This window comes from Camarhynchus parvulus, chromosome 7 (genome assembly GCF_901933205.1).
Source record: "Camarhynchus parvulus chromosome 7, STF_HiC, whole genome shotgun sequence".
Lineage (NCBI taxonomy): Eukaryota > Metazoa > Chordata > Aves > Passeriformes > Thraupidae > Camarhynchus > Camarhynchus parvulus.
The window spans coordinates 13,909,402-13,923,325 of NC_044577.1; the positions used below are offsets into that span (position 1 = coordinate 13,909,402).

General features: G+C 36.7%; 1 protein-coding gene across 4 annotated transcripts in view; it reads left to right on the forward strand.

Annotated features, from left to right (window-relative positions):
* Nucleotides 1–13,924, forward strand: part of PDE1A (phosphodiesterase 1A) — a 198,337-nt gene that overhangs the window by 54,900 nt on the left and 129,513 nt on the right. For all 4 annotated transcript variants that reach the window (XM_030952806.1, XM_030952808.1, XM_030952804.1 and 1 more), the window contains one exon: nt 1,084–1,197. In XM_030952806.1, coding sequence (XP_030808666.1) covers nt 1,094–1,197 — 104 coding nt within the window. In that variant the 5' untranslated portion in view covers nt 1,084–1,093. The remainder of the gene's footprint in view (nt 1–1,083; nt 1,198–13,924) is intronic.

Genomic DNA, 13,924 nt, shown 5'->3' on the forward strand with positions numbered 1-13,924 from the left:
ACAGGTGCTCTTTTCAGAGTGGAGAAGCGCTCTGTAAACTCAAGTCTGTGGCTGAGCAAGCAGCAAGGAAATGCCCTCCTTTGCCCTCTCCCAGCCCTGACTTTGGCTATATGGATAGGTTCTCAGGTTAGCACTTGGAAGGCAGAGCAGGCAATCTGCCGCATGGCTCATGTACTGATTAATCCTCAACCCTTTTACTGTCTGTATGCACTTAATTGTTTTGTTGCTGGCAGAGACACAGAGTTCAGCATCAGATTTTGACACACACATGCTGCTGTCCCGGAGGATTCGCAGAGCGGGCTGTCTTGCAGCTGCTGCATTTTCCACCAGTAAAATTGACAGTTACCTACTGAGTGGAGTTGCTAGGAGAAGGTGAACAGTCATCATTACAGCATATTCCTTCAAAAACAACCTGTAGCGCTCGCTGATTTCTCTTCTGCAGGGATTTAGACGTGTCTTTGCTACTGACTTAGCATTTGTGCAGTCATATTTTTATTGACAGGCTGGTAGATATTTATTCAATAAGAAACAACTCAGGATCAGCTAAGGAGAGGAAAGCTCTGGCATTTGAACATACACTCTTTTTGTAGGGTGATGTGGCTGATACTGGCATCTACCATCTGCTTTCCTATTGCAGCCTGTTTCTCCAACCTGCAAAGCAGAAACCAGCCTTTCTTTCCTTCTGGATTGTTAAAGCCATTCGCATTTATCCTGCATGGCAATGAATTATAGTCCATTTTAAGGACTCTTTTGTGCTTCTGTGTGTATTCCTACAGCAGAAAAAGTGCATGAGAAAGGAGCTTGAGCAGTCAGTAGTATAAGTAGCTGGCTCTCCCGTATGGATTAGACTTGTGAGGTCAGAGGAGCTGTGTGTACTTGCTCTGTGCTTGGGGGGGGAAGAGTGGATTTGTCTGTCAAAGTGAATAGCGATTCAGGCAGGATCATCCCTCAGCTGTTGTAATTCTGATGTGTTTTGCTATGACAGCAGCTACTGTCTAACATGCGTGGATCTTCTGAAATTTGTAGTGGACTAAGGACTGCTTTTACTTGCTGCTGAGCCTGACTGTAACTGTATCGCTGTAGGACAATAACGATGGGGGCTCGAGCGACAGAAACAACTCGGGAACTGGAAAGCGCCTCTGTACAGTACCAAATAGGAGGACATGCAGAGAAAATGTGGCAACGGCTCAAAGGAATGTGAGTAGCTTGTCTCCTTGGCTTTTGTTCGGTTCCTTGGGAAAGATAATTTTCTTCTGTTTGTTAAAATGTCTAATTAGCAAACGGGAGAGTTATCTTTAAGCTGTGAACAGTATTTGCTCCCACAATACAGTACATCGTTCTGCTTTACGATGGTACTTAGATTAATGTCAGACTCTCTATTAGGTTCAGTCATCTCATTTAAAAGATGTATAATAAGTGAGAGTTATTATCTAAATTGAAATGCAGGTAAGTCCTTCCAAGTTAGCACTTCCATATCTCTGATATGATTTTGTAAATGTTATCCTGAGAATCAGCATTTCTGGAGCTGTTTCATCATTATTGTCAGTATGTATGGGTAAGTATATTATTGCAATTCCACAGGAAGAACTAATATTTTCTCTTTAAGACTGAAAGTAAAGAAGTCAATATTAAAAGGTGCTTAGTTATTAGGAAGCTGCTCTGTCTGGTTTTTGTCAATTATTTTGGTGTTCAATAATGCTAGAAACTATTTCAAGGAGTATTTGAGGGGATCACTGTGTACCTGCTGTGTCTAATTCACTGCTCTCAAATGCAATTTTCATTTCAGTGCACATGATCGGTAAATAAACATCTGCAACCTGTCAGAGTAAACTCTATCAAACTTGTGCATTCTAAACCCCTCAAATGTCAACATCTCCTTTTCAGTATTTGCCAGGTTTTTGATCTGAAAGCTGATGTCAGGATGTTACAAATAAATGCATGTTACACTTGTTGAAGCAAAGAAATGGCACTGTTATTTTTGCTGGGAAGATTTGTAATCCTGGGTTTCTAAAGGTATTCCACAGATGCTAAATAGTGCCTCAACTGTTGAAGGTAAACAGGTTATTTAAGTGTGGAGGATTAGATGTGTCAGCTATGGCACTGCCTGTTTCCCTTGTGCATTGGGTAGAGACTCAAAGTGGCTGAGGGGAAGGGGATTTCCATCATCTGCTTTCTTTATGGAGAAATTGGTTTGCTTGATTGGAAAGTCACTTTTCAGCTGTGGCCAGGGAGTTATCATAACTTCTCTGTGATATGCGTTTGAATATTTGCTCTAAATCCTATCATCACTCTGTTTAACACATTTTGGGAAAAATGTCCCCATAAAATCTCCAAAGTGTACACAGCACAGTAAATATTTTGGTTATTTGATGATGTCACACATTTTGCCTCTGAGTTTCTGCTACCAAAGACCTCCATCAATTTGTGTGGATTTGCATTTGTGTAGGGTCTTAGCTGCTGCTTTTGCTCTGTAAGTTCTCTGTTACCACTAGACTCTTGGGTTAAAGTGTTTCCTTTCAACTGCCTCTGGAATGGTACCATTAAACAAACTAATGCAAATAACTAAACATTGGTGACACAGTACAAGACCTGCAGGAAATAAAGTTTATGCCTTTTTAGGAGTAGTTAAGATGATATTTGGAATTTGTGGTGTATCAATATAAAATGGAACTTACCTGTTTGGAAGCGACGCACCTTTCACAGGCAACCTCATGAATGTTGCGACAGGATGATGCTAAAATATGTGTATTTAAAAGGAAAACAGGTTATACTATTGGATATGTGCTCAGCTGGCTGTTTTTCAGACTTACCAATGGTTTCATTTTAATTACTCACTAGTCAATTGGAAATCACTGACTATGCGATATTATGAACATTATATGGGGAAATTTCAAAGAATTGAAATTTCCGGAGTGGATATATGGGCTCACTTTAGACTATAAGCATCAATCATTAAGGAAAAAGATTCATTTTTTTGTGGGCAGATATCAAAGTAGAAGCAGGTTTGTATATGGTAGGGGAAGAGGGACAGATAAGTGGAACTGCCAGATAATCTGACTTGGGAAGAATTCTTTTATAAACAGTCTGGAGAATTGTTTTATCTTAGAGATAGGAACTGTTAATGTAACTACATATGATGACAAATTATTGAGCTTTTAAAGTAGTGTGCAGTAGTATATTTACACTGAAGTCAGGACTTCATGGTTTGAATTATGAAGCTGAATCTGTTCGTGCTGATGGAGTCCACAGACCTACATAATGTTCATGTGATTTCAACGCAGTTTTACGGTATTTTTGCAAGTAAAGAGTGCTGATTATCTTTTTGCAAGCAGGTCATTATTTCTGAAAGAACATTGGATTTAACTGTACAATAGACCCTTATTTAAAATCAGCTTTAATTTTCTGTTAGCATTACATCTTTTTTCATAATAGACTTTTAATTAAAAATTTGGCAGCAGAAGTCCGTTTAACCTTGTATGTCTTGGAGTAGTTTTGTTGTTGGCTTGTTGGCTTTTTTCATTCATTTTTATGTAATAGAGGCTATTCTAGAAGATAGGTGAGTTGAATGCACTTAAAGCTAAATGAAAATCCTTATTTGAATGCCCAATAAGAAAAGCTGTCCACTGTAGAAGCTTGAATGAAAGGGCTTTTTATAGGTTTTCTATTCTATAGGCTTTCATAGATCTTGCTAACCTAAGTGTTGCAATAAAGGCTGGGATGTTTGGAATAAAATTAAAATTACGTATAACATTTATTTGGTTTATGGTGCTTTACAGCCAAGCTCTTACTTTCATATGGCAAGTAAAAATCCCACTCTGTTTTCCTTACACTGGAATTGCAGCAGTGCTGCAACCAAGGACATTATCTGTCAGAGAAGATATTTGAATTTCATAACTTGATCCTTAGCATTGGTGCTGATTTTATTGATGCCTGAATGTATAAAACACAAGCTCAGTGAAACAAGATGTGTGAAAGAGTCTTGTAAATTTGTCTTGACTGTAGCTTCTGGTTTTTGAATTGAGATATTTTCAGTAGACAAACTGCAAGCTTCTCATGTTTTGTAGTTCATGGAGAAAGCAAAAACAAGTAACAAGGAGCAGCTCAATAACTCATATAATAGTGTGGCTTTTATAATTCTCTGCTATGCAGAAGAATAAAAGCAAAAGCCATTCAAGCCACTGCAGGAAATCCAGCTGCCTGACTGAAGGGGGAGTGTTGTATATCTTCCACTTCAAAAAACACCTTGTCACAGCCCAGCCAAGGGGCTCCTTCTCAGCCTCTTTAAATGCCACCAGTTATACCTTTTCTCCCACAAACACTTTTTCTCTATTGGATTGAATCTTTCTTTAGACAGTAAATAAACCTCCAGCTTAAATGTGTTTTGGTGTCAATAGATCCAGATGATTTGCTGCCTAGGAGAGTTTGTCTTCCGCTGCTGATAGAGCATGCTAGGGAGCTCAGAAAGAAAAGCTGCTTTTTGAAAGCATTTTGATTTGGAATGCAGAGAACCAGGTTTAAAGCAGAGGTCTTTATGCTTACTGGCCTTGCAGTGTTTGGTATTCTCCTTAATCTGCATACAGACTTGACTTTACTCTGGATTGTTCCTCGGTGTGTGCAATTGTGTGCTGTTTAAGGTCTGTTTTGTCTTTTTGCCACTTCACTCAATGCCAGTGCAAAACAGCCAGACATGCCCCCTGCCGTCTTTTTTTATTTTGCAAGTAGACATCTTAGACACCTTTGCAATTAGGTTCTGCTATCCTCAACACTGCTGGACATAGTATTTGGGGTGGGCTCCCTTTCTGAGCTTTGAATTCAGTAGTGAGTAATTAGCTTGGTTTTCATAAATATATGTATTTGCTAGAACTGTCTCTAATTGGCCAGAAAAATGTCTGAATGAGAAAAGTTCAAGTCCAAGGTTCCAGGAACTTGGGGACTGGAAATTCATGTGTGGTTAGTATAGACTACTTTATAAAATTTTTACTGCTTTAAAATGAGAATGTGTTATTGCCATCACTGGTTAAAACTAATTTGTGCTAACTTGTATGGCAGAAGGGATTTGGAAAACAGTCATAAGCTTCTTTCCTTACCTTGTTCCCTTTCTTTCCCTCAACATTCAATATTAAGAAACCCTGATTTCTGCAGGAAGGAGAGTCTAAACGGTTTTAGGTACTAAAAAGGATGGACATGTTCACCCAGTTTGTTGATCCTGCAATGCTGCAGTGGCAAATTGCATGCACACACATTTTGTTGAGACAAAAAGGGGCCTTAGTGACTGATTTGGGGAAATTTGGCTTGGTGTCAAAGAAAGTAGAAAAATGGCTTCCTGTGCACCTGCTGAATTATCAGAAGACAGAATTCTTTTAAAGGCATTGAATAAAATCCAAACTAGCAGCCTAGTTAGCTCTAAAACAGACTAGAATGGGTAATTTTATTTAGAGAACAGTCATTCCTTCATTAGGTCCATGGATACTGGTGGAACAGCAGTTAGAACGGTTTCCAGATATGACAGAGGTCTTTCTTTTTCCAAGCCGCTTGGAAAAAGAAAAAATCACTGTTTACAATTTATTTTATACTGTGTTCCATGTTTGCTTATTGCCCTTGTTTCTGTGGTCTGTTTGCCTCAACTGTGGTAGTTTAGTAAAGCTTAACAGAAGAGATTACCAAAACAGAACATATTATGATACAAAAATTTATAAATCTGTGAGTAATGAATAAACAAAAAGAGGAGAAGAGACAGAATTACAGGTGCATACCTATGGTAAAAAGTAGCAAGACAGATTTTCACTTATTGCTAACAACATCAGGAACAAATGGGTATATAGTTCAAGCAGTTTTTACTTGTAATGTTACCTATTTTTACTTTCTTGTAATATGAAAACTTTCCTATAAAGTCATAAGCTCTTAAAAGTAAAAAAAATGACATGCATTTCTAAGGGGACTTTAAGTAACATTGAAGTTGATTTCAGAAATGCTCTAAACAGAAAATGGAAGGTATATGATAATGTACCTGTTGATTGATATGCATTTCATTACTGCTATAATTACCTAAGAATAGTTTCATTATAAATTGTGAACAGCTTCTTTTGCTTTTGAAAGCAAAGTGTGTTTCTGCACCTAAGCAGTCAGATAAACAATTTATAATTATAACTTTGTAGCTTATAAACATGTATCTAATTAAATATAATGTGAAAAATTTCAAATTTTCAGTAAGTCTAGATATTAAGCTACTTAACATTAGCAATTTAAAGAACTTTTGTATCCAGTCATATTATTTTGCTGTTAGAAAGGTATTTCCATTCATATCATATAGATAATAGGCATAGATTTAATTTTCAGGTTCATACTCAATTTTTCTTTCCATTTCTGGCATGTACCAATGCTGTTGATGGTTTAGAATAAATGCTGATCTTCCAGTTTACTGTGAGTAGGTGAATTGCTGTGCCCATAGGAAGTTGTACTAGAAATGATTGCAAATTGAAGAGTTGTGCACAAATATGTGCACAAACCATAATTTGCCTATGGTACCAGTAAGAACAGCAGCAGTGTTTTTACAGGTGTCTCTGAATAATACAATAAAATACTGAGATTCCCCATCAGAGCTTTAAATGAACATGTTTATACATTCCTCACATATGTGTCCAATTAAGAATTATATCTAAGGACCCTGGAAAGGAGATTAAAGATAACATTTTATGAAGCTAACTACTAAACTGCAATTAAATCTGTATATTCTGTATTTTTTTAAGCTTAGACATCTGACATCTGAGACTTCTAAAATTTCCTAAAAGTTACTTTCTGTGGCTATTCACCTTATACGTGTTCTATTCAGATCTCTGCTTAGAAAGCAATTGTATATAGCTGACTGCACAAATAATGACTTTCCTCTTCAGCTCCTGCCAACTCCTTGTGCAGGGGTCCTTGATTGCTGATCAGTTTTTACAGACATTTCTTTAAAAACTTCATTCTCTAATTTAGCTGTTGCCCACTGAAGCCTCCACAGTTTCTCAGAGCTATGGGTCAAAACCTCAGAGCTCCTATTGCCCTCCCACATGTAACTCCCAGGTTCTGCTCCACCTCCACAACAGAGTGAAGTCAAAATATCTGGATAGGAGAAAAAAAGGCCTATTGTCTTGCTAATTATATAGAGTTAGAAAAATGCAAATGCCTAAATACTGAAATTACATAGTTACCAGTGGAAGCTATAATAAAAATAGGCATTCACTTCATATATCTAAAAGAGAAACATAACCTCAGATTTATCAAAATTGTGCCTGACAGAATTTTTCCTGTAAGATGTCAAAATAATCCTTTAGGAGTGAACCCATTTAGTACTGTTCCATTTTGTTTGTGTTTTCTCTCTGATCTGGCTTACTCCTGGTACAATCTCTGGAGGAGGGCTAGAACAAAACAGATGCAATTATTTCTGCTGCCATTTACTGGAGACTATTTGACAAATAAGACTGCAAAAAAGGTGTAAGACCTACTCTGATAGCGAGTCCTCCAGTACTACTGTATTGTATCTAACATGAAAGGTTTATTTTTGTCAAAACCCCCCTCCAGACATTCGAAGACTTCCAAAAGGAAGGCAAATAACCAACTACCCAACCAGCTAAAGGGCAAGTGGGCTAAGCTTGACCCACAGACTGCACAGTGACAGAGTTCTGTACACCTTCTTGGGCAACAGCAGGTATTTGGATTGCTTTTTTTTCTTTGCTTCCTTCCCATACAATTTAATTTCATACTTGAGGTCACCAATGCAATTTGTGGAACTTTTAAAACAAGGCTTCATAAAGAGGCTCTATAGAGGCAGTCAGAACTTCATACAAAGTAAATCCTTTCATTTTACTAGGGAGATGGGGAAAACTGAGCAGTTGTGACTAAATGGAGAGAAAATTGCACTCTTCTGTGGTTAAGGGAAGCTAAACAGAAATTGAGCACATCACTTACAAAGTTACAGCTGACAATGAAATGACTCAGTTTTCACAGTCCATAAAGCTTTGCAATTAGTCAGGCAGTGCTGCAGACTGAAGAAGCCAGCCTTCTCTCTGACCTCTCTTTTCTCTTACAAAGCTGCTTAGATTTGGAAAGAACTACTACATCCAGTTTCTGTTAAAGGCTGCAGCTGGTCACAGCATAGACGCACATTTCCTGAATACATATATGCAAGGAGTAGTGATTTTAAAGGCGTATGTGACTTGCTCCTAAAACCTTCTGTGATTCTGACTGTTGACCAGCATATGTAATTTCATTTGTGAAGTCAAATGCTGTTAACATGACACTGTATTTATTCCTGTGGATTCTGCTAGAAACATGATTTCCAAAGTGGTTGGTTTTCTGTGAGTGGAGTGAGTTTTTCAGATCCACTATCCCTAAAAGGTGACCATTTCCTGCAGGTACAGTGGATTAAGTTGTCTCCCACAATACATTCTTGATTCCCAACCCTCATTGCTTACTCCATACTCTTTTTTTTTTTTTAGCTGTTCTAGTGTGACTGGTTTTGATACCACTGGTTTTGATTTCTTCTGTGGTAAAAACAGCAATAGCTTTTTTTTTTTTTTTAAATTTTATTCGTTCTTAGGCTGAATTCCCTCTATGTTTTCATACCTAGTTGCATCCTTGCAACGGAGAGAGTTGTCTGAGGCTGGGACTACCTAAAGGAGATGGTCTCACTTGAGCAACTCTCTAGGAAAACAATCATGGTCTTGCATCTGTTATGTTTCAAGTCCTTGATTCTATGGTATTGTAAATCCCATCCTAGACTACCTAGTATTGTATCAAAACATGACAGAAAATGTTGATCCAATATGAACTTCTTCTGAGGGTTCAATTTTGTTCTGGTATTTTTGAAAGGCTAACTTTGAACTAGCAGGTTTTATGAAGATCAAGCAGTGCCCACGTCACTCCAGAGTTATGATGCACAGATAACATCTGTGCTTTTGTAGCCTACAAAATAGCTGGCCTGAAAGAAGGCCAGGATAAACATCCGTGTTGTGTGCTTGGGCTAATTCAGGACAATTGCAATCATTTATTTGCACCTCAGCTGAATCAGTGAAATACTGCTGGGTAACCTATAACCAGCAGTTACAGAACTGTGTTCTAAACCCCCCCTGAGCCTTTTTGCCTTGGCTATAAAGCCCTTTGCCACTGCTGGCAATATCTCGTGGATCTGCAAATCAAAAAAAAAGCTGAAAAGTGCTTTATTAGAATTTTTATTCTTGAAGTGAATGATCTGAGAATGAGTACTCATTAGCTGCAATTGTGCTGCTTACGGTCTGTACACAAAGCTGGACTGTAATGAGATTTAGTATGGTTTATTTTGAATGAGTAAGAGAAGTGTGCTCATCTGAGTCAGTGTCGTGAAATGACAAAAAGCATTCCCAAGTTGCTTGTCTCTTTGACAATTTATGCAAATATGTCTGATTTTAGATGTTCCAGAAAAGCCATTATACCTTGAGGTATCATGTGCTGGAAAACATTAAAATAACATGGATGTTAAAGCTTTGCTTGTTTCAGGATTAGCAGTTCTATAAATATCGCTCCAATGTTAAAAAAAAAGAAAAGTGCTTTTTCTTGTCTTCTTCACTGATCTCATGTTTGTAGTCATTATCATTTAGCATTTTTGCATGATTGTGTTGCTATGTGTTTAATAAGTTTCTCAGAATAAGAGACTGTTGAATTCCAGCCGTTCAACCCTCCGAGCATAATGCAGATATTATTTGAAGCAGTGTTATTTAACTAGGAGCAACCTCAAGGAAGATGTTTGTCTGCACAAGTGCTTATGCTCCTTTATCTATTGTTTGACATTGGCTGCAGTTTGTTTGACCCAACCGTTCTCCAGACTTTTGGCGCCCCAGGAAAACAAGTAGCCTCCATAAATATTATGGACATGTTTAATTGTTGTGAATTTCTCTGATAAATAGTGTTTGAAGGCAGCTATATTTGAATTGTTCACCGTTAGTGTAATTTATGCCAGAGTAAGGAACAAACTGCTGGGTAGAATTTACTTCTTTCTTCAATTGTTCTACAATATAGAACTGTTCTGCCTGAGAAATTTGAAATTAAATAAGTTTTTTTTCCTTCTGTGTTGTCTGCAGAATTTATTAAGGAATTAACACCTAACATCATGCTTACCTGCCATTATATATTTTGTATTTTTATTTACTGTGTTTTGAATAGTTAATTTTTTTGGTTTGTTTTTATTTTGCAATACCTTGGACACCTCTTAGTATAATTCTGTAGCTTTATTTTGCCATTTTTACTAAAGGCTTGATGAAGGTTTGAGTATTTTTCTTCTAAACTGAAGATTTTTTATTTATATCACTGTATTTCCTAATCTCAGATACATTTGCTTAAGAGAATTCAGATACCTGTTTGACAGAAATGCCAAATATACTAGGATCAGCTGGAGCTGCAAGTTGTTGTCCCTTTTGACAGTTCCCTTATATCTTCAGTGTGTGATTTTCTGATGCACAGGTAACTGCACTGCAAAAAGCATTACACCATTGGCATTAATTTCCATTAGGGGTGGGCTGGAATGCAGAATTCCTGCTCTGAAGAATACATAAAAAAACCTTGGAAAAGGGCCACCAAGATTAAAAGCTCAGAAGAATGAGTAATCTGAAATGTTTTTAAAAACATTAAATGAGTATCTCTTTCTGACTTTTCAAATTCCAAACCCTTAAACTGAAGTGGCAGCAACCTGATTACTTGAAAGCTGCTTGTCCTAGTCCCTGTCGTGCAAAGATGTCCTGATCTCTGAGAAATCAAGAGAAATAGTTACCTACAGTCAGGAAATCTCTGAGATAGATATCATTTTATAAGCAGATTAAGTTGTGCGTGAAATCTGCAATTTTCCATTGAAGAAGTTAAATTATAAAATTACTGACCAACTCTGATTTACCTGTTTTCAGCGTAACTGGAAAGACCTTGGATTTTCTAGGTAATTAAAAATGGGATGTTTCTCTTTCATAGAAAACTGCTGAAGTATCAGAGAAGGTTCTGTGTTTCAATAGCTATCAAGACATGCTCACCAGCCACAATTCAGTTAAAGCTGACAGGCCAGGTGTATGGGATGAATCTGTAGCAGTCAATGGCAGTAAGACAGAGATAACCTTTTCCCTGGCATGTGCTGCTGTGACAAGAATTCTCTATTTTAGTATTGTATCTTTCTTCATACATGAATGAAGACATTAGGGTCTTCACTCTAAATAATTGGAACAAAGATGAGACTTCAAATTAATTTACCTGTGAGTATTTGAAATTTGTCTCCATCTCTTAATGCAATGCACGTGTTTTGTGCCTTTACCACATTTTATATATATGGCACATTATTATGCTATGCTGGAAAGTGTTGAGTCCTTGTTTCTGTCCTGAAGACTCTTCAAAATTGCCAAACTATCTTGATTTATTGAGTGAAATAGTACACTTGCCTCTTGAAGGAAAACTGCAAGCGTTGAATGATAGACAGTATTAGAGTGGTGCGTGTCTATGTAAAAGGAGTGAAAATAATTTGTAATCTTCAAAATAAGTTTATTTCTACTGCATCTGATTGGTATAAATTTTGTTCTTAACTTAAAATGTGAGAAATAGAAAATTTGGCTTATTTTGACCTTTTGATTTTGAAGTTCCTTTCTAAGCAGATTGATTTAATACTGCTTGTTTCTCTAAAATATTGAAAAATATTTGTCAAAGACATGTCACAATGAAGAGTGGTAATAACATACACATGTAAATAGATAGCGATAATTGTGAGGAGGCTTTGCCTTCAAGAGGGAAATACTTGATTCTGTTTTTAGTTATTTTCTTGGGTAGTTCAGTTAGCCATTTTCTACTTTGTGTGAGCTAAACTACAAAATGGGGTTCCCTCTCCACTTGATTGATAGAAAGTCCCTACTGTTCCAGAAACATTTAAATATGTAATGTTTAGAAGTAACTAGGCATGAAAGTGTGAAAATGTTTTGTTTCCATACACTTATAAACCTATATGGGTAATTGTATTCCTGGCTTTGTAGTTAAAAAAAAGCTCGATCCTACCTAGAGACTTCTTGGTAAGAAATAAAAAATTGGCAATATGTTTCTGTGAAAAAGAAATTACATTTCCAAGAGTGCCAAATGGACAGCTCATGAACACTTGGGGCTTAGACATTATGATCCTTAATTTTACTTTAGTATACCAAACCTTTCCCTTTTCCTTCACCACTGATGTACTGAATGTGGTTCATATGCTGTATGAAAGTGAACATTATCTAGAGGAAAAATGGTTTGCATTTATAGCAGATAGGGACAAAACATTTTGAATCTGATCATACAAAAACTGCAAATCTATTTCTAGAGCTGGATACAAGGTAAACACAGGATATGAGGATCCCAAATGGTTACGGGATTTGTGAGAGTTTATAGCTCCATCCAAACTTTGAGTTGCTTCTACCACTGTGAGAGTCCAAACCAAAGTTTGTGTTAAAACAAGTGGAGCCTTTTAGAAGACTAAATTGTGATAGATGTAATACAATTTGGTCATTGTGTCTACGGATATAAAAAGAAAAAATAAGTATGGTACTAGAATTCTTAAAGAAGATCTTGCTTTGATTTAATGCTTTAACAAGAGCAAACATGCCCTAAGATTTTAATATTATCAATTCCTGAGAAAAATAGTTGGCTCTGGTGGACATAAAACCACATTGAGCCAGCTCTGTCACCTATTTTCCTGTCTTGACTTACAATCAGCTTTGACCAGATAAATTCTTGATACAGGAGAGAGTCAACCTTGTCTTAGAATGAGGTCATATTTAGCCTTCTAGTACTGTGCTCATCTTCTCTGTAAGACAAAGAGCTGCATCCAAAATGCCGTGTTTGTGATATGAAAGTATCCTTACGTTCCTGCAGAAGGTCATAGCAAAATGTGGAGTGGAGAACAAGTTGCTGAAAGTATATAATTTCCTATGATTTTTAGCTAAGACTATTTAGTTTAAAAGTTCAGAATATTCTCATCATCAGTTCAGTCTAAAAATCATCTTGGTTTCAGTTCAATCCTAAAATCATCTTGGTTTAAGAGAGAAGGAGTCAGGAATTGCAGAATTCTTGAATTGTGTTACAGTTTGAGGAAATATGGTTATTAACAGAATTTAATTTTTAAATGCTTTTCTATGTGTATATATCAAATGCAATCTCAAATGCATTTTTAGGTTGAACTATCAAGGGAATAGCATGAAACTTTGTGCTTCAATTTCTATATCAGCTTCAATAGAGGAAGGCAAAGAATCTCAGGAAAATGAAGAATTCATAATGGTTTTAGAGATTATGTGTATTATTTTCATTCCCAGTAATGAAAAATGGTACTGCAGCTTTACATATGGTGACTGAATTGAAATAGACTCAAAAAATCCTGTGTAAAGCTCTATAATGGCAATGTAAAGTGACAACAGATGTGATTTCTCACACTAAAATGCATTCTTATCATTTGACAATGATTCTCATTATGATGATACTCCTGGCATGGAACTAAAATTTTTCTACATTGTACGAGCTATATTAAATCTGTCTTAAGCTGGCAACCATGCCTTACTGAAGCTGGCAGAGTACCACATGTATGGGATAAATTCTAGCTTTCTATATGGGTGTGATTACAAAAATCTACATATGATGCTTCACTTCTGAAAATTAGTTGATTTTCACAAAAGGGCTGCAGCATAATGTAATTCTGAATCTCAGCAAGAAGTATTTCATGGCTCAGCTCTGGCTCTATTTGCTCAGTCATCTGCTTTTATTCAGTCTATTATGATCTAATAATATTTAAATGCACTCCAGTTCCTGGCTGTATTGGGGTTTTGTGGTTGAGTCTGAAAATCCTTTAGATTTACAAGACTGAAGTTCAGAGATGTAAGAAAATTTCAAGATCCAACAATCAATTTTTCCTTTAGGTACAATG